The sequence below is a fragment of the Monodon monoceros genome, unplaced genomic scaffold (genome assembly GCF_005190385.1).
Source record: "Monodon monoceros isolate NGI ecotype Baffin Bay Population unplaced genomic scaffold, NGI_Narwhal_1 Super_Scaffold_21, whole genome shotgun sequence".
Taxonomy (NCBI): domain Eukaryota; kingdom Metazoa; phylum Chordata; class Mammalia; order Artiodactyla; family Monodontidae; genus Monodon; species Monodon monoceros.
This window is the reverse complement of record NW_021703778.1, coordinates 132,012,538-132,034,501: the sequence shown is the minus strand read 5'-3', so window position 1 is coordinate 132,034,501 and position 21,964 is coordinate 132,012,538. Positions and strand designations below refer to the sequence as shown.

The 21,964-nt window shown below is 36.2% G+C and overlaps 1 protein-coding gene across 9 annotated transcripts in view; it reads right to left on the bottom strand.

The window, feature by feature from the left end:
* The window catches only part of KIAA0586 (KIAA0586 ortholog), a 150,805-nt gene that overhangs the window by 37,804 nt on the left and 91,037 nt on the right, over positions 1 to 21,964 (bottom strand). For all 9 annotated transcript variants that reach the window (XM_029237835.1, XM_029237831.1, XM_029237838.1 and 6 more), the window contains one exon: positions 21,441 to 21,549. In XM_029237835.1, the coding sequence (XP_029093668.1) occupies positions 21,441 to 21,549 (109 nt within the window). The remainder of the gene's footprint in view (positions 1 to 21,440; positions 21,550 to 21,964) is intronic.

Below are 21,964 nucleotides of genomic sequence, written 5' to 3'. Positions count from 1 at the left end.
ATTACATAGTTCACTAAGCCAAGCAATATATTCCCACTGGTGACAAACATTCATGTTAAACTACTGTAGTTACGCTGTAGGAAACACATATTTAAATGTTAAAAAATTAAATGCATAACAGTTTGTACCTCTTAATCCCCTACACCTATATTGCCCCTCCCCTCTCCCCAATGGTAACCACTAGTTTGTTCTCTGTATCTGTGAGTCTGTTTCGTTATATTCACAAGTTTGTTGTATTTTTTAGATTCCACATATAAGTCATATGATGCAGTATTTGCCTTTCTCTGTCTGACTTATTTCACTTAGCATAATACCCTCCAAGTCCATCCATGTGGTTGCAAATGGCAAAATTTCATTCTTTTTTATGGCTGAGTAGTATTCCACTGTGTGTGTGTGTGTGTGTGTGTGTGTGTGTGTGTGTACACACCACATCTTTTTTATCCATTCATCTGCTGAGGTACAAACTATTACGTATAAAATAAGCTACAATGGTATATTTTACAACACAAGAATTATAGTCAATATTTTATAATAACTATAAATACATTATTACCTTTAAAAATTGTAAATCACTATATTGTACACCTGTAACATATAATATTGTACGTCAACTATACTTCAATAAAAAACTTAAAGGCAATACAGATCAATGAAGAAAAATTAAAGCTTAAAAAGTATAGTTTTAGAAGAAAATATAATTTTATAAGGGTAAATTTGTAGGCAAATACAAATTACTTATACACCGATAATCTGAAAATTGGCCCAAATTGAGCATCTGACTTTGATAGTTTCTAAAAAAAAAAATCTTTAAATACAGTTTTTAAATCTTTAAAAGCATTAAAAGTGCTTACTATGATGTTACTATTAGACACTATCTACATTCACTTCCCCCTCTGCCTTTAAGTTTCTGAGCGTTAGCAGTGAGAGAAGTTACTGCTAGACACCTTTCAGATTCTATATAGCACCTATAGTACAAACATGGAAGCAGAGGTATCAGTACCACCGCAGAGGCCCCCTCCACTGAAGAACCATTTGTTTGTAGCAAGTAAATTAAACGGCAGTCTTTGAGGTGGTTGCCTGGAAGCCCAGAATTCAAACTAATCTATTGTATTATAGTAAGAAATAAGCAACAGCATCCCTTTCAGACTAAACAAAACTGGGTGGAAACTAAGAAAAAGAAAAAGAAAACCTACCTTAGGTCTAGCTAGGGTTCAATTAAAAAAATTTTTACAAATACCTTTGATGTGTTTATTATACTAGGTGCTGTGAAGGCCACAAAGAGTAAGACATTTTGTCTCAATCCTCTTTAACTGGAGGACTTCCCTGGTGGCACAGTGGTTAAGAATCCACCTGCCAATGCAGGGGACACGAGTTCAATCCCGGATCCGGGAAGATCCCACATGCCATGGAGCAACTAAGCCCGCGCACCACAACTACTGAGCCTGCGCTCTAGAGCCCGCAAGCCACAACTACTAAGTCCATGCACAGCAACTACTGAAATTCACATGCTCTAGGGCCCGTGTGCCGCAACTACTGAGCCTGAGTGCTGCAACTACTGAATCCCGTGCACCTAGAGCCTGTGTTCTGCAACAAGAGAAGCCACTGCAATGAGAAGCCTGCACACCCCAACAAAGAGTAGCTCCCGCTCACCACAACTAGAGAAAGTGTGTGTGCAGCAACGAAGACCCAACACAGCCAAAAAAAAATAAAAATAAAAAATTAATAAAGAAGGTGCTAAATAGTGTACCCGGATACTTTGGAAAAAAGAGCTGTGATACCTTTTTTAAACCAGTGATTTTCAACAGAGGGTTGGGGTAGGAGAAGTGAAAGTCTGAATCACTTCTGGGGCTTTCTCAAACCAACAAGGGCTCCCTTCTATTCTGACAGGCTCACACTCCAAAGGGGATGTATCCCCCAAAGGGAGTTGCTGCTACAATGGAACATTCTTCTAAATTCATAATAACTAAATGGGAATTTTATACACTCCATTTTTTTTCAATAAAAAATGGAGAATGTTTTCTCTAATATTCAGGTCCTTTGCTTAATAAAAACATTTTCTTGAAACTTTCAAAAGCAGCTTATTTTTGCTTTATTAAAAAATGAATTTTAACTAAAAAAAATAACAACTATTTCATTAGTCCAAACCAAGTAAATGTTAGTCATCTCTTTACAGCCAACAAAAAGCTAAATTATTAGTAAAATTGTCTAAATTAAAATAACATACAAAATCTGTTATTTTTTTAAAGGGATGTCTCCAATAAGCCACTTCATAGGCTGAAGTAAAATTACTGCAATGCCAGATTTCCTTAAAGGACAAGCAAATAAATGGTTCCCTCCATTATCTTTCTTCATTTTCCCTAAGATGCCTACTTCAGTTCTTTGTATATAGTTGTTCAAGAAATATCCAGCTGACCAATGTTTCTGAAAACTTTATATGGAATGGATATAATACTCTATGATCTTTTATAGATCATTTTCTAGAAAAAATTGCTTTTTTTCTGTTCATTCTATACTGTGGTATGCAAGATAAAAAATTTTTTTGGCAAGTAAATAACAACCAGACACTCTTATTAGAGAGACAGCTGTAAGCTCGAGGCTAAAAGCACAGACTTAGAAGCTAAGCTACCTGAATGCAAATCACAGTGCCAACCACTGTGAGACCTGGGAGAAATACCACACTCCGTGAAGTATCACCACTTTGTGCTTCTATTTCCTCTTCTAGCTCATAGGTTTCTTATGATCATTAACCGGAACGATATATATAAATAACTTAGAGCAGTGCCTACAGAAGCACTCAATAAATGGTAGTTGTATTATTATTTAACCTATGATTATTTTCTAACTTTTCCCAGTTGACAAAAAATTGATCTCATTAAGGCAATCTTTTCAAAATATATTTTGACAGGGAGACTTTTGGTTTAAGATCACATATTACAGCAGTAGAACTATAAGGGATCTCAGAGATGATCTTATCCTTACTTATAAGGAAATCATGATTCAGGAAGGTTCACTGACAAGAAATCAATGTCACAAATTAGTAGTAGGAACTAAAAACCCATAGTAAACAGTTCTTTCCCCACCACCCAACATTTTCATACTCTTCTACCAAGATGTATCTTCAGATATTGAGACCTGTAAGAATAATCAGAAATTATCTGTTCTACTTTTAAAAAATTGTCAATGAAGGAAATATATAGTATGTTGAAGAACATAGCCTTTGATTTCAGAATTGGACTTGGTTTGACTCCTAGCTCTATCATTTATTAGCTGTGTAATCTTGGGCAAAATATGTAACCTCTCTGAGTCTCAGGTTCCTCAAATATGAAATGAGACGACTATTACTTACCTAATTGGACTGATTAAGGATCTTAGCAGAGTGCATCACATAAAGGAAGTAAACATAGATAGCAGCTACTACATATTGTCATTGCTGTTATTATAACCATAAACAAAACTCTCCTGTACCAAAACTGGGGGAGAATCTTTATCTCTACAATGATTTCTCCTAATGGTTAAAAAAAAAAAAAAAAGGCCACCATGTCAATATCAGACTTGACTATTCTCATTTTTTCCTGTAGCTGCCTCATAATTGTCACTTGCTGGCGATAGGGTTTACTGGAAGTGTGAATACTGTGCTCTGCAGGTGAGGATTAAGGTAGCAAACACAACTTACACCACGGCCAATGTGCTTTGAAAACTGCTTATCAAGTTTGTTGGTTCTTACACTTCCTCACCCTGCTGTTCAAAATTGAGCAAACATAATACTCATTGGTATTTAAGTGAAAGAATGAGAAGAGAAAATTTCTAAATATTTTATCTATAAATTTCTATTAACATTTCTGTGGAAATTCTGAGTGGATAATATTGACTAAAAATTGAGTCATAAATTACCTATGAATATAATTTATCCTTTTACCTTTATCACAAAAGACAAATGTGTTAACCTTTATTTAAATGTTTAAAAGTACAACAAAATAAAAACAAATGATCTTAGATTTGGAAATAGAATCCAAGGCTGGGAAAGCAGGGATACTGCTGAAAAAGCTTTAAATGAGGGCACACCAACGGTACCGGGATTGTACCACTTGTACACTATGCTTCTTCCAAACACTCACCGTATTTCAGTACTTTAACTTATTTTAAATGGTCATTCAAAATCTTGTAGCTATATGGTGCCAATTTGAAAGTAATCATGTTGTATTTCAAAAAGTGGTATTTAAAAGGATAGGAATCTGGGCTTTATGTTCTACTCTTGTATTTAAAAAATTTTTATTTTTGGTTGAAAATTTACCGTCTGCTCTGTAATACTATCTTTAGTAAGAATCACTAGTATAGCAATACTTAAATCTGTAAATCATTATATTATTGTTTTAAACAAATTCTTTACGTATTTAAGAAAACCATATAGTACTACAGGACCGTTAACTGCAAAACAAGGATATAAAGATGAAGGCCTCCAAAACATGAATTTTTTTAACCCCCAAAACAAGAGTTTTTAAATAAGTGACATCCAGAATTTGAAACAAATCTAATAAGGAGAAATCTAAAATTAGTAACATTCAGAATAGCTGGTGCTTTTATACTAATTTGAGTTCACTGAAGGAACAAAAAAGGTAATATTATTAAAGTAGTTAAATATATATAGAAGAAGTTAACACTTTTGAAACAAATAAGTTACTCATTGGCTGCATATCTAATAGGTATACAACTCTTGTCAATAATAGGATTTTCAGAAATAGTATCTTGGCAGCATAAAAGCTTATATTCAAATGCCAGGAAACTGATTGGTAATTCAGAAAATAGATGACCCACCTAACCTGAATGCAGACATGATTTATTTGAATAATGTACACTCAATTATTAAGGCTCATTAAAAACCATTTAAGTGCTTGAATGTATTGCTGTGTAGTGTAATGACAAAGACAGTTCCTGCCTTTCAGGGGCAGGAATGTCTAGAGAGACATTCCAGCATTAAAATGTGGTTGAGAACGGAGAGACGATGTTTTAGTAGACAACTTTATCTACAGGGTGCTTCCTGTTGGTTGAACAGCCTATGACACAGCTACCAAAACAAATTCCTCTCAGATAATCCTTTATAAAAACATGCCATAATGGTTTGAAAACTAAAAGAATCTTAAAAATTACAATAGGTTTGCCTTGTGAAAGAAGCCATACATTCTGTATGATTTCATTTATCTAAAGTACAAAAACAAGAGAACTAATCTATGCTGCTAAAAGTGAGAATAGTGGTTATCCTTTCGGAGGTGGAAGCTGTGCCTGAAAGGGAAAGAAGTGAGGGGCTTTGGGGGTGCTGGCAATATTCTGTTTCTTGAGCTACGTATGGGTTTTACAAGTGTGCTCAGTTTTTGAAAATTCTTTCAGCTGTACACTTATGTGTACTTTTCTGTATGTATATTATACTTCCAGAAAAACCTGAGGTTGAAAAAAAAACCCAATAGGTTAGTTTCATCAATTAAAAGATGATTCCCTTAGGGGCTTCCCTGGTGGCGCAGTGGTTGGGAGTCCGCCTGCCGATGCAGGGGACACAGGTTCGTGCCCACATGCTGTGGAGCGGCTAGGCCCGTGAGCCATGGCCGCTGAGCCTGCACGTCCAGAGCCTGTGCTCGGCAGTGGGAAAGGCCACAACAGTGAGAGGCCTGCGTATCACAAAAAAAAAAAAAAAAAAAAAGATGATTCCCTTATAGTTTTAAACTGCTTTTCCAATGAATGAAAATGCCAAATAACTAACAGTACTAGGTAGGCTTTCACATCAAGTTAACATCAGCAGCAGGCCACACTGCTGACTAAAGACAAATTTCTTCCTATTTCTTTTCTTAAAATCTTGAAAAACCTGTAAGCTGAAATTATTCAGAAGCAGAAGGTGAGCTTTTGCTTCTGTCGCTGTCGCTTTAGTTTGACTCTCACAAGTCTAGTTTGACTTACTACTTAGGATGCTCGATGTTCACAACAATCACCCACTCAATTTAATTGAAAGCACAAACCAATCTCAGTTTAACTAATCTTGAAGGCATTTCTAAAAGCATTTCTAAAATATTAATACATTCTGGTGGTGCAGTGGATAAGACTCTGCGCTCCCAATGCAGGGGGCCTGGGTTCAATCCCTGGTCAGGGAACTAGATCCCACATGTACGCCGCAGCTAAGAGTTCACATGCCACAACTAAGGAGCTGGCAAGCCACAACTAAGGAGTCTGTCTGCCGCAACTAAGACCCGGTGCAACCAAATAAATAAATATTTAAAAAAATACTAAAACATCCTGTAAAAGCCACTTAATTCCTTATTTTGGATACAAAAATAATGCTTGCTGCTTCAGTTTATGTCTATAAAGCAATGATATCATAACTGCATTTAAACTCAACTATAACTCTTACTCAATAGTAATTCATATAACTTTAATTACGTGAGGCCACAGATTGTTATAGAATTCTTATAAATCACATTCTTATAAATGATATTTGATAGCCAACAAAGCTGAAGGCAAAGTAGGTCCCTAATATAGTTACTTAACAGTTTGAATCTAAGAGCTTCTATAATTTACACACAGAAAATCCATTTTCTGAGATGGAAATTCTAATATGAAAACCTCTCTCAAGTTCTGGCCTGTGACTATAGCTAAAAATACAGTGCATTATTTGTGTAGTCTTGACAGTGGATTTTGCCATATCTAGTCATTCCTAACTAAATTTGGAAACAAAAATTAAATGTGACATAGTGACCAGTTCACTTCCCTCAAGGCCAGACCTGGTAACTTTTGAAAAAGAATGAAAGAATGAAAAATGAGCTTTCAAATACAGGAAGCCACTAGAAAATAAGAACAACACTATTCCATATCCTAAAATTAGAGCTTTAAAGACTTTCTGTTGACTAGTAAGTTTTGGGGTGAGGGGGCAGGCAGGCAAGGGGAAATTTCTGCTCAGTGTACACACGACACCAAGGGGAATAAGGGCCAGTCCAAGTTCTATGTTACCATTACTCTGGGTAATAGTTCCAAGCTGTGAGGCACAGCTGTATGGGCCCTGCCAGCAAGGCCATCGCAGCATGCTTTGATAGCATGGGGCCCTGAAGTGTCAGGATACAGAGAAGGCAGCAGTTGTTGGCTGTGAAAACAGTCTGATACAAACCAGATGGGAACTTACTAGATGGGCAACACAAAGGAAAACAATTGGCTCATTCAACAAAGTCAGGCCCCTGCCCCAGAGAATTCACAGAAGACAATAACAGTCACCCAGAGTTGATGCAAACAAGAAACGGCCATGTGGTTACAGTTTAAAGAATTGTTTTTCCTCAGACTAAACGAAGTTTTGCTTTCTAATTCTTGTATTCATTAACTGTAGTTTGGTGTACAGGCCTTTTTGCCAAAGAAAAACATTTCATTTATACAATATGTATTTTTGTGACACCAAGAGAAATATATGGCAGCATAGAAATTTTATGCTGCTTCCTGTAAAGTGTTATGAACATAGGTTAAGCTATTTCAAGAAATTGGCAAATTTAGAAAATGATTTATCAGGCTGACACAGTAATTAGAAAATAGCCAACATAATATTTCCATGACTTCCTAAGTCTGATTTGTTTTAACGTAGGCAAAATAACACAAAGGCAGTAATCACAGACTTTCGGAACTACACTTCTACCTGCGTGATTTTTTTCTGACTTTATTAGATGGGACAGTATTATTGCAATTATATTCACAGGAAAAAAGTGCCAGTGTTCTCCATAACCTTACTACCTGAGTCTCATCACACTAAAAAGTACCTGTCCATCTTAAGTTGACAATATAACAGGGATTAACAATTAGATTTTAAGATAACTTTTGGCAATAACATTTCACTTAAAGACTTTGTATGTATATATTCCACAACAGAGTTGTTTGTTCTGCTATTTTAAAAGATAGTAAATAGCATTCTAGCTTAAAATGATTCACAGGTAACTGCATCTTTTTCCATTGGAAATCCCAGCACAACCTGGGCCTCTGCATTTACTACTAATTTAAAAACACACCCAAGGGACTTCTCTGGTGGTCCGGCAGTTAAGACTCCGCACTTCCAATGCAGGGGGCCCGGGTCTGATCCCTGGTCAGGGAACTCGATCCTGCACACCACAACTAAGAGTCCACATGCTGCAACTAAAACGCGACACAGCCAAATAAATAAATAAATAAATATTTAGGGGAAAAAAACCACACCCCCCCCCCCAAGAAAGCCTTATATTTGTAATCACTATTCTTAGGTGATGAATAAGGAGCCCATCAAAGAAACTCTGAAAATAAGAGCATTTTTCATGTACGTATTTGAACATATTTTATAATTAAGTAAACTGTTTTGTTTCGTACTTTCATAATAAACACATTGGTTTCTTAAAAGAGAAGACATGTATCTGTGGAACTGTGAAAATTATTGTGGTACTTGAGACACAACTCAGGTTTCCCAATTTGCATTTGCTGCACTATCCAGATTATTTTCATTGACTCTTCCCACCATAAAAACTGAGGATGAACACGTGAACACACCCTTCCTCAGTCTTCCTAATCTTAATAAATGGCACTATCATTTGCCCAGTAAGTTTCAGACCAGAAATCTAGGAGTAATTAATCCTTGACTCTGCTTTCAATTACATTCCACATCTAATCTGCTTTAATAAGTAATTTTTGAAATAACGTTATTCCTCAGCTTTATCAGGTATATGCCATCAGTACACAGCCTGAACCTGACCACGGTGACACCTCCACTAGGGCACAAGCCACCATCACCTCTCATGTGTAATACTGCAACGGTCTTCCAGTTGATCTCCCTGCTTCCATGACTGTCTCCCTATGGTCTGTTCTCCACCTAGAAGCCAGGGGGAACCTTTTAAAAATGTAAATTAGAGTTTGTCATTCCCCAGCTCAAATCCTCCATAGGCTTTTCATCACACTCAGAATGAAATCCAAATTCCTTCCCAGAGTCTGCAGGGCTCGACAGGATCTGCCTACATCTCCTATCTCATTTCCTACCACAGCTCCCTTGCACACTCCCCTCCAGCCACACTGGCCTTCTTGCTGTTCCTTGGGCACAACAAGTTCATTCCCACCTTAAAACCTTCATTCTTCCTACTTTTTCTAGATGAAATACTCTTCCCCAAATGTTTGCAAGATTTCTCCTTCCCTTCATTCTATATGGAAATGCCATTCCTACAGAGAGGACTTCCCTAACCACATGGTCTAAAGGAACAAACCACTTACTTTGCTTCCTTCGCTATTCATCACCCTCCCTGCTTTATGTTCTTTTAAATTGATACTAGTAGAAATATTAATACAAATTGACACAGACATTATTTTTAAAATAAAGCAATACCTTTTAAAAATGTTTCGCTTTTTATTTGGAAAGAATTTCATATTTAGAGAAAAATTACAAGAACACCTATATCTCACTTACCCAGATTCACAATTGTTAACTTCTTCCCCATGTTTTAGATTGGTGTGATATTTCCCCGTGACTACATTCAGGTTATGTACTCAGATATCCCATCTGGAGGCAAACAGTATTCATTTGTTCCTCTGTGGCGATACTAATTTTGATCATCCATTCTGGGTACTGTCCTATGTCTTCCCTTTATACTAAATGAACCAATCTATGAGGAGATACTTTAAGACCATGCAAATATCCTGCTCTTTATTAAAATTTCCCTCTACATTTAGCATTCATTGATGACCTTTGCCCCATCTAATCTTTACTAAGATGGTTACAAAATGCTGACTTTCCAACATTAGTAGTCACTCCACATTTGCCTGTTGACACTTGGCATTCTTCTGTAAACCTTTTATGTTTTTTCACAACACTTAACATCATCTGAAATTACTGTAAATTAATTTACTTTTTTCTATGATGTACACAAGTATGTAAGCTCTGTGAAAGCAAGGATTTCAATTAGTATGTTCACCACAGTATCCCCAAGGTTTGGAACAGTACCCAGCACATAGCAACTACTCAAGAATGAATAGAAAAAGGAAGAAAACTGTTAACAAGGCCCTTGCACTAGATGGGAGAATAAGACTACCTAATACATTTGATCCAATAAACATTTACCGGGAAGCTACCATTTAGGGTGCTGTGCTAGAGAGCAGGTGGTACAGAGGTGAATGAAACAAGGCCATTGTCTCTAAGAAATTTACTTTCTAGAGAAGGAGAGGCTATAGGAAAATAATCCTACAAGGTATGATGCAAAGGCTAAAAGAGAAGTATATACCAAAGAGTACGGGCCCTTCAGGGACACAAAGTGGACCAAGAATGTTTGTTTCTAGGATGGAAAGGTGGTGAAAGAGGGCAAGGGAGGGTACAGTTCCAAGTGAAGACATTGAGAAAGGCATGGCGGAGGGGAGCTTAGGAGATACTGATAAGTGTAGTAGGATGAGGGTTGAGAAGAAATAGAATTATGAAATGTGAGTGGCCACAACTGACCTGAAGAATCATCAAGCCCAGCCCTCGTTCTGTAGATAAGAATGAATGATCCTGCTTATTCCAACCTCATTCCCCTGCCCCTCTCCTCTTTCCCCTTCTCCCCTTTCCCTTTCTCCTCTACTATCTCATGTAGCCCCACCTTTTCCCTTCTTCCTATTCCCTCCCTTCCTTTCTCTGCACTCTTTTCTTCTCTCAGGATTATATCTTTTTCCCTCTCCCTTTGTCAAGGGTAGAAATGAGATGGGATCAAGGCTGCAGGTGGAAAAGTTATCTTTAAGGAGGTTTTAAAAGGCACGGCTTCTTCAACCCAAAAGGGGAAAAAAATGCAAGGATTAATGTAAAGCCATAAGAAGTTGGAGCTAGAGTAGCTATAAATGAAAGAGTAGAACTTTTGAAACACATCTGAAAGAGAAGAACTTAGAAAAACAAAAGCATATATTAAAAGAGAATTGAGGGCTTCCCTGGTGGCGCAGTGGTTGAGAGTCCGCCTGCCAATGCAGGGGACACTGGTTCGTGCCCCGGTCCGGGAAGATGCCACATGCCACGGAGCGGCTGGGTCCGTGAGCCATGGCTGCTGAGCCTGCGCGTCCTGAGTTTGTGCTCCGCAACGGGAGAGGCCACAACAGTGAGAGGCCCGTGTACCGCAAAAAAAAAAAGAGAATTGAGGGGCTTCCCTGGTGGTGCAGTGGTTGGGAATCTGCCTGCCAATGCAGGGGACACGGGTTCGAGCTCTGGTCTGGGAAGATCCCACATGCTGCGGAGCAACTAAGCCCATGCACCACAGCTGCTGAGCCTGCACTCTGGAGCCCAAGAGCCACAACTACTGAAGCCCACGCACCTAGAGCCCATGCTCTAAAACAAAGAGAAGCCACCGCAATGAGAAGCCCACGCACCGCAACTAGAGAAAGCCCACGTGCAGCAACAACGACCCAACGCGGCCAAAAATAAAATAAATAAATTTATATATTAAAAAAAAGAGAGAGAATTGAGGGGATAAAATTGGGATTAAGGGTTTGGGAAGAAGGGCTGGAATAGGTGCTATCTGGAAGCTAAAATCAGTATGAAATTAAAAGAATTACTGGGGAACTGGCCAAAGTCCAGTTCAAGCCTCACAGCACAGTCTGCTAACAGGTTATAATTGCACATATCACATCATCATCCAGCAGGATTTCATGACCAGGGAAAAAAAATCAGAGACCCCTGAAAGCAGGAGGAGTCCAGAATGGGGATTACCACAGATCAAAGAGACACGGAAGTCTTGGATGGTGATAAGACAGTATTTACATGGGTTAACCATATAGGTCAGGCAAAATATAGGGCCCAGGGAATAGCCAGTCACGAGAAATAGGACTGAGTCGATGGAAGTCCCAGTACAGGTGGGAGAATGAATACATGACTGAAGTAGCTCCATTAACTGATGCACTAACTGTCTCACAATATCTGCTTCCTGTGCCATTATCCAAACCAGCCAGGATAGTTAGGGGAAGAGAGAGAAAAGAAGTAGTAAGTTGTATAATGGATAAGACAACTATCGCTACATACTCCAAGGAGAACTCATTATTCCCCAACATATAGGTTCTTCCACAAATTGAGGTTTCTAAGGAGAAAAGAAAATCTAGAGAAGATGAAAGGCGATAAAAAGCCATCTTAGAGGGCTTCCCTGGTGGCGCAGTGGTTGAGTCCGCCTGCCGATGCAGGGGACACGGGTCCGTGCCCCGGTCCGGGAATATCCCACATGCCGCGGAGCGGCTGGGCCCGTGAGCCACGGCCGCTGAGCCTGCGCGTCCGGAGCCTGTGCTCCGCAACGAGACAGGCCACAACAGTGAGAGGCCCGCGTACCGCAAAAAAAAAAAAAAAAAATCCATCTTAGACAACTTAGTTCCAGCTAATTAGTACCCTACTACTTCTGAACGACATCATATAAGTCCAGGTCTTCATCTCTTCTATTCCTTAAAGGAGATGACTCTATGTACAAAAGGGAAATAAGAGAGTCAATAACTTGAATTCTCCCTAGACCAGCAATGAGAACTGTTTAAAGACAATCCCCTTGGAATTTCTTCTTCTTAAAGACATCATAAACACTGTTCAAAATCAATAAAACTTGCCTATTAGACTTCATAGTCCTAAGCTTAAATTTTAATTTGTCCCTCCCATCTCTAAACAGTGTCTATGATTCTCATTTGTACTTCACTTCTAAATCACTACAGGTTTGCTTTGATAGAACATGTCTTCAAAAGCTGCCATTAGGCCTGAAATACATGTTTACATATGAATTACATGGTTAAAAATATGGCTTTTACTTCACCAATGTTATTTGTTTTTTGTAGCAAAGGATGATCTTGGGAGATTTTTCCCACTTAAAAAAATGTGTTAATGATTCTGTAATAAAGCTAGTAGTATTAAGCCTACCCAGATGATGTTAGAACTTTGTTTGGAGTGGGGATAGGGAAAAGGCTGTGCCCAAAGGCAAAAATTGAGGGCATTTTATATAAATAAAATCTTATTCTATATAACATGAATAATAATAGTGATAATAGTGGTAAAAAGCAAAATTATTATGGATAAGAAACTTTAAATAAAGTATTAATTTAATAAAATAAAATATGTAAGTACAATAAAACGGTGAAAAATGTTTGTCAAGAACACATGAGGAAGGTTCCTAGGAATGACAATGAAATTATATCGCCTTTTGCCATCAGAGTTACAGGGTTTTTTCCCTAAGAAATTTAATCATTTTAATACCTTTATGTGTACCCAATACTGCCCCTAATTTTAATCCTTACTTTTAATCAGGATGCAACAGCTCATAAATGATTACTGAGCTCTTGAGTTATCAGTTTCTCTCTTGGATTAAAAAATGAGAGAACTGCTGACAGAACGCAATTCACCAAAACAGTCACTTGCCAGTAGATAGGATTATAGATTGGAAATCAACCTGGTTAATAAGCTTCACTATATTTAATTGTCCAACATGCAAATCAATTTAAAAATTTTGTAAAAGAATTCTAGGTTTTGTTTGTTTTTGTTTTGTTTTTTTAACATCTTTATTGGAGTATAATTGCTTTACATTGTTGTTAGTTTCTGCTGTATAACAAAGTGAATCAGCTATACATATACTTATATCACCATATCCCCTCTCTCTTGCGTCCCCCTCCCACCCTCCCTATCCCACTCCTCTGGGTGGTCACAAAGCACCAAGCTGATCTCCCTGTGCTATGCGGCTGCTTCCCACTAGCTATCTATTTTACATTTGGTAGTGTATATATGTCAATGTCACTCTCTCACTTTGTGCCAGCTTACCCTTCCCCCTCCCCATGTCCTTAAGTCCTCAAGGTTTAATAAATATAAATTATCTTAAATATATTCACTGAAGAGTAAAAAATTTGTTGAAAGTCACTTTATCTCCCTAACACTATATGGAACATGTACCATCTCTAGCATTTTCTCACCAACGTCCTTAAAGCTCAGAACCAATATAGATGCAACGACTATCTGTTAAAGAAGAGCTGATTACAACATGGTATTCAAAAAAGGAGAGGTGTCCTGGAGACAGTCACGCTAATAATAGCTAATATTTTCACAGCTCTTAATATGTGTCAAGTTCTATTCTAAGTGCACTACTACCTGTCTTCCACTAGGATATCAACCTTCTGGAATAGATACCATATTACAGATGAGAAAAGCACAGAAAGGTTAAGTATCTTGCCCAAGGTCACCAGCTAGTGAATAGCTAGCAGAGTTAGGGTTTGAACCCAGGTAATCTGACTCCAGAGTACAAGCTGTATGCTGTAGTGCTTCAAATTCTACAGTAGAACAGACATCAGCATGAACATCTGGAGTCATTAAGCAATGTTTCACAAAGGGTGGTCCTTCTTCTTCTGCATCAGGATGACCAGGGGTGCTTGTTTAACATTCAGATTCCCAGGCCCCACCTCAGGCAACCGATCAGAGTCTCACGGTAAAGCCAGGGATCTGCATTTTAAATTAGAAATGCAAAAGATTCTTAAGTCAAAGTTTGAGAGACAATGTATTAGAGACTAACAAACAATCCAGGAGTAGTGCATCCTACAAGTATAAAAATATTACTTCTCCGTTCTAATTCATTCTGAATTGAAATAATCCAGCTTCTCTTTTATTTAGGGTAGAGCTGGGTTAGTAGAATAATCCATTGTTATTGTGGTTGAAATAGTCTATCTAATTTGTATTTTATTTATATAAAACTAAAATCACAAAAAAATTAAATGATTATTCTGTTGATTGGAAGAAAAGCATCTGTAATACACTAACTTGTCAATGTTGTTAGTTTTACTTGGAGGAGGGCAGTGTAGTATAATAGAAATACTACTATACTAGGAGTAAGAAGATCAGATGCTACCACTAATCAGAATTATGACCTTTGGTTCTTGGGAGCAGGGGCATCATTCCCAGTTCAACAGAACCAAAAGTCATAATTCTGATTAGTGGTAGCATCTGATCTTCTTACTCCTAGTTCAGTATTTCATTGATATTAAAATATAAAGATATTATCAAATCTACACTTACCTCTGTGATTATTTTAGAAGGTTAAATTTTGCTTAGTGGCTGTTGAATAAAAAGGCTACTAAGTTTAATGAATAGTTTAAATCATGTTTTACATCAATCTGGTTTCTAAAAAAAATAGCATAAAAACTTTAAAGTCAGGTTTCAGGAAATCTGGCTAAGAACAATGAAAGGGTTGCAGAGGTTTCTGGAATACTGGTGAGTCTTCAGAACAATCCTGGTATATGTATTTGGTGACACAGGTTTAATATCAAAGACTTGAGAAAAATCTACATGCTCCATACACAGTGTATAAATAATTCTACAACAATAAGAAAATTAAATAATTTCCACAATTAAAATACTCTTACATAGAAAAAGAAATCACTTTAGCACCAACAAGAGAAAATGTTATGGAAATCCTTGAATAATTTTCAGTGTCTTTTCAAATAGATTTTCCCTATCAATCCTCTTTGCATTTTGCTTATTTTTAGGGAATAGCCTTAGTTAAGCACATTTATCTCCTAGATTTTATATATATATATGTGTGTGTGTATATATTTCTATTTTTAAATCAAAGGTGTAAATCCTTTCTTGTAGGAACAAACAGTTGAAATAATAATCTATGATAAAAATTCATTAATGTGCCAGAAGAGTGTCTTTTCTCATATGGTTTATGCTCCCACCTCCATCCATTCAGAAAATATAAGAAATGTATATACATAAAGACAATCAGCAAGTTGACCTAACACACTTGCTGCCATGTGTTTATTTTTTCAGCACTATAAGAAAAAAGTGACAATTTGACAGTATGATTACCTAAAGATGTTTGTCTTTTTGAATTTCATAGTATTCTAACAAATTATTTCTGAGACTCAGTGTTTTAAAGAAATTATTCTTCTCAAACTACCCCCTTTCTTCTTTTTTTTTTTTTTTTTTTGTGGTACGCGGGCCTCTCACTGTTGTGGCCTCTCCCGCTGCGGAGCACAGGCTCCGGACGCGCAGGCTCAGCGGCCATGGCTCACGGGCCCAGGTGCTCCACGGCACATGGGATCCTCCCAGACCGGGGCACGAGCCTGCGTCCCCTGCATCAGCAGGTGGACTCTCAACCACTGCGCCACCAGGGAAGCCCCCCTTTCTTCTTCTTATCCCTTGAGAGCAGATGTTTTGTCTTATCCATCTCTCTAGCTCCAAAGCACCTTCTACAGTCCTCTACACAAAAAGGATGCTAAAAACACTGACCTAAAAATAAATGTACAATGGAACATTATTGAGCCATAAACAGGAATGAAGTAATGACATCTGCTACATGAATGAACCCTGAAACCATGTTAAGTTGAAGAAGCTAGACACAAAAACCACATATTGTATGATTCCATTTACATAAAATGTGCTGAATAGGTAAATCCATAGACATAGAAAGTAGACTAGCAGTTGACAGGAACTGGGGGGAGGGGAGAATAGGGAATGAATACTAATGAATATGCTATTTCTTTTTAGGGCAAAGAAAACTTTCTGGAATTTCCATAACTTTTTAAAAATCACTGAACTGTACACTATAAAAGGGAAAATTTTACGATATCTCAATTAAAAAAAAATAAGAATGAGTAAATGAATGCTCACACTATTTCTCTTTCATTTAGAGCTAAAAAACACTGCCCACTGACTAACATGTAACCCGATTTAACTTTCTCTACCCTTGAGCATATGCTTGGTTGCCCCTTCCCCTTGCTTAACTAATATGTCCTCAAAGAACAAACAATTTTTATACTACAAAAGAAATCACAAAATCTTTTAGAAAAGTAAAAATGACTTTACATTATTCCACCGTGGCTGTCTGTACCATGGCTACATTCAAAAGTTTCAACTGAAAAATGATTATAAGGAACTATTCTCATTTTTCACCTTTTCTTCTTCCTTGTACCTTTTTACTAAATAACAGCATTAAACGTTGTCTGGTGTCAAAAGCAAATGATGGAATGAATTATCAAATTCAATTCAATGAAACATTGACTGTATGTAAGCACTGTATTTAAGCACAGTGCTATGTTGGGAAACAAGGTCTATTAAATAAATAGGAAAACCTACCTTAATAAATAAGCCACAAAACTATCCCATATATCACTTTCTCTGAAACTTTAAATAATCATTCTGGAGAATACAGCGATGGTAAAGGCAGCTCTTGCCACAAACTGTTAAGTCACACAAATATTTATTAAGTGCTTACTCAATAAAATGGTATAAAACAAGGAAAAGAGCATCTGCTTTGCCCTCAAGTAGATATGGGCTTGAATTCCACACCTTCATTTGCTAAACTGTGTACGCTGGGAAAATTAGTTAATCTTCATGAATCTTACCCTTTCTCGTATAAATGCCACACTACCTGCGTGGCATGGTATTATGAGGAATAAATGAGATAGCATAAAGTGCCTAGCAAGGCTTCAGTAAATGGAAACTATTGTTAAGATTATGATTATGTTCCGGGCACCAAAGATCTGGAGGGTGGGGTTAAGGATGAATAAGCCATTTTCAATTGGCGGTTCAGTAAGGACTCAGGAAAATGCAGCTGAATGTTGAAGAATAAGAAGTTTCAATTCAATTTGGTAATATTTTGTAGAGGAATTTTCTGTCTATGTTCATGAGAGATACTGGTTTATAATCTTCCTTTCCTGTAATGTCTTTGCCTGGTTTTGGTATCAGGGTTATGCTGGAAAGAATTCAGTCCTTCTGGCAGTGGCGGCCACTCTCCTCTTCCAGGCCTGCACCAGTGAAGAAGAATCTCTCCAGTCTCCTAATCTTTCTGTTTCTAGAGGTCTGTGGAGAAGGGACTGCAAGTGAGAGTGAACCACTTTTGTATCAGTAGCTACCAATGGCTCTATGCTTGGCCTTTAGCAATTCATTAAAGAAAAGTCTAGTCAAATACATCTTATCTGCTTGTATGGTGCCTGGTATCTCTTCCTGTAACTGTGCTCTGGCACAGTGACGGGGTTCTTGTGTCTCATATCTCGGGAGGAGTCTGTCTTTCCGTGGACTTCAGGCTACTTAGTTGCTGTACATCATAAGTCCTCTGACGGGTTCAAGAAATGTTATGATTTTAGAGTTTATCTGACATTTTATTACAGTTAGGAGAAGAGACACTCTCCACTTTCCTCCTCCTAGGTGGAAACAGAACTCCCACATTCAGCAACATTTTAAAGTGAATTTCTATTTTATTAATCAATAATAGCATGGATTTGTGAAAGACACATTTATTCAGATTACAGCTTTGGATTCATGGACTTTGGGCAGATTTATTACTCTGTACCCCATTCCTTCCCTATCAGAGATCTACACACATGGCTTTTAAATCACTGTCATACTTTATGAGAAAAAAAATAATCAATTTAAAAAACTTTTAACTGTGATTTTAAAATTACTAAAATCAACTGTAATTTTGAGCTATTATAATTTAGTTATATTTCAAATACAAAGGCAAAAGTTTTCATTTGCACATATGGTTAGAAATGGCTTCTAAATATATATAAGCTTTGAATTTCCTAATTCTCACATATCTAAAGTCACAATCACTGTATGTTAAGGTATAAAAGGTGCTACGATGGCTAGGAATTAAACCCAGGACATAATGTCAAAAAAAGCCTATTGTGATCTCCCACAAAAATGTAACCTGCTTTTGATAAATTAGTGCAATTACATTAGTAATTACTTTTAGCACTTTGATATATATTTTCTGAGCAACATATTTCATCTACAAATAAGAAAACTGAAGAATGCTGTGGTTTTCAAACAACTTTGACAACTAATCTGTCCTAGCATTTAACCATACAACATATGTTCTAATTTTCCCCCATTGATTATAGTATAGCCTATTTGACTTTCTAATTATTCTTTATTATGCGGTTCTTAACATTTTAAGAGAAAAACTAAAGAAGAAAAATATTTTTAAAAGTGAACTATTTTAATACATCATTTTATAGAATTTAATTGTTCCTGGGTTCATAACAAATAAATGGATTGAAAACTAGTCTCTCATTTGTACTGAAGAAAGTTAACTGCACAGTGAAAGGGAAAAAAATTTTAATGATTTACTAAATTACTTAAAAAGTTGCTTTCACTATAAAACTGTTAGACACATTAATCAGGACTTAGAATCAGATAAGTGGTATCATGTGCTCAAAAATATACCCAATGAATTAAATACCAAAAGAAACAGATATTATCTTTCAGGATTCAATTCAATTTCTCTCTTTTGTATTAAAATCTGAAAGTAATAATCAAGCGGAGAGGAAGGAGACAAGTACTTTACAGATCTCCCAGAAGCATACTGCTAGAACCTATGTCCTACCATATCTTCAGTCAATTTTTAATGGATGATCACTAAACTACTGCTACTGCTAGTAAACGGCTTGATTTCTTTATATACATATATTAAACTACTATGCATTTCAAAGTGAAATACATAATACTTCTTCCTGAAACAGTCATAATTTGGGCTTCAAGTATTCTTAGAAGCATTTATCTTCCAGAAAAGATGTGGTTTTGATTCCCTTGTGATAAGGTGAATTTCCTTCATTATCTTCAAGCCCTTTGTATATGATAGGATTGAATTCCTTCAAGGTCACTCAAAGTTGTGAAAGCCCTAGAGGATTATTTTGGCACTCTGACTCTCTTATTCTTTGAAACATTTGGCAGTGTATCAGAGCTTCATCAGAGAAAAAAATTAAATCCACAAAATTTATAGGGGAAAAAGTCATAACTGACTATATTTGCCAAGAGAATTGTATTCATTCAAAAAATATTTAGTATGGAGATATGTATCAATTATAGAGTGAAACACTTGGCTCCTATTTAAAATGTTTTATCTATAGCCCACTGGGTATTTATTTATCTTGGTTAAAACTGACATAGGCCTGCGGCTCTCCTAACTTCTGTATTGCATGTAAAATTAAATGAAAATAATTTTTACACATATTAAATCCAACTGTTCTAGATTCTTTCTAAATAAAACTTCCTCCTACTAGCTAACACATTGGTTTCTTTTATTTTTCTTATGATTTTTACTGACATTAAATGTTAACTGCACACTATTATTTAATGACGTTGTAAGTCAACAAAAATTTAAATATTGCCATCTTGTGGTCAGACATTCATATATGTGAAACTGAAAACAATGTCACTTTCCTAAAGAGAGGTATTTACCCTTAAAATCTTACCAAAGATATTTTCCTATCAGGTGAGAAAAATGATCATTTTATTATATATAACATTCTCCAAGGAGACGAAATTCATTTATAATTTTAAGAAATTATAAATTTTTTAAAAAACTAAATTAAATATACAGTCATTGACCATGAATAGTAACAGAATTCAGTAGAAGGACATCAAGTCAGTCCTGATATTATCTTAGAAATATTCATTTGCTCATATCTATATACTGTCATGATTAATTTTTAAACACAATGAGGAAAGTGTTACAGGTAATTTTCCATAGGATTCTAAGATATAATACTAACACTACTGTACCACTGTTAGGTTTTAAAAAGTGGTCAGGAGGGGAAAGTTCTGAAAAGTTGGAGCAAGAAAGGAACAGAAAACAAGCAGAAAAGTAAAAACCTAAACCTCATATAACATAATCTTAAGCACTTCCTCATTTAGGTCCTCCCCAAACTGCCAAACAGTTACATTTGTAATTATATTGGCATTCAATATATGAGATAAAAAAACACAATTACAAAAGTGAAGAAAAACATTCTACTGCTCAAAATACTCCTAATACTTCTACCTGGACTGTAGACAGAAAGTTTTTAAACAGAAGACATCTTAATTTCTACTGCCAAATTTCAGAATTTAGGTTATATAAAATTTAAATGACAAAGAAGCAAGAAGGCAAACTAAGCACAAGGCCAACAGCTTTGCAGAAACACAAAGACAATATCAAATGCCGGGATGCTGACTGCAGGATCATTTAGCCACACAATTTTGGTAATCAAGCAGTACAGAAAAGTTCATTCATATGATAGCATCTAACATGAGTTCTTTGTTCTTTAAGTTGTACCTGTTGATCAAATCGCCACACAACATAAACAGCCTTTACAAAGCTCCTTAACAACCATAACCATTGCCTTTATATTATAATTTAAAACAGACAACTATGATACAGATACAGACTTATACATAGATAAAAAGACACTGACATTCAATTGTACAAGAACCAAAAGGTAAGATTAAAATAAAAATACTACCTAAGAGTTTTTAAAGTCCATCAGAAATAGTGTTTATTGGTAAAAAGAACTAACAAATATACACTCAAATACAATACCAGATTCTTTATCCCAAAGGGCTAAATCAAAGAAAACAAAAAAAACGCCTAGAGAATAAGAATAAAACTTATATAAAAGAATTCTCATTATATATGTGTTCAATTCACAACATGTATCAAACTCTTATATTATAAGGAAACAAATCTTACCTTGTTGCTGTGAAAGTGAAATATCACATTTATTTCTTACACGTATTAAACGACTTTGAACTGGCTTGTGTTCAACTTGCTTAACATCTTGGTCTTGTTTTTGTTGGTACTGAAGAATTTAAGACATGAAGTCATAATATTATTTTTTAAGTTACTTTAAAAAGATCTGAGCAATTAAATTATTTAGGTGTTTATTATATAAAATTTGAATATCATGCATGTTTTCTAACTACCAAATGGGCGATGGAGTACATATTACTAAAGAAAAGATATTGCAAATAAAATCTTTCAAAAGATTTGGGTAATATATACAGATTTCAGATATTCAAATCATTTCTATTTTTCCTAGAGAATTCAGAGCTACTTATAAACCAACTATTCTAGATACATACATGATGGATTTAGACAGGATAAAAACTTAATTTGACTGTAAGCACTTCCATATAACCATTTTTGCATAAAATGAAAATCTGCATAATGTACTGCAATTTTCAAAGAGCTTTTATATATAATAACATCACTGA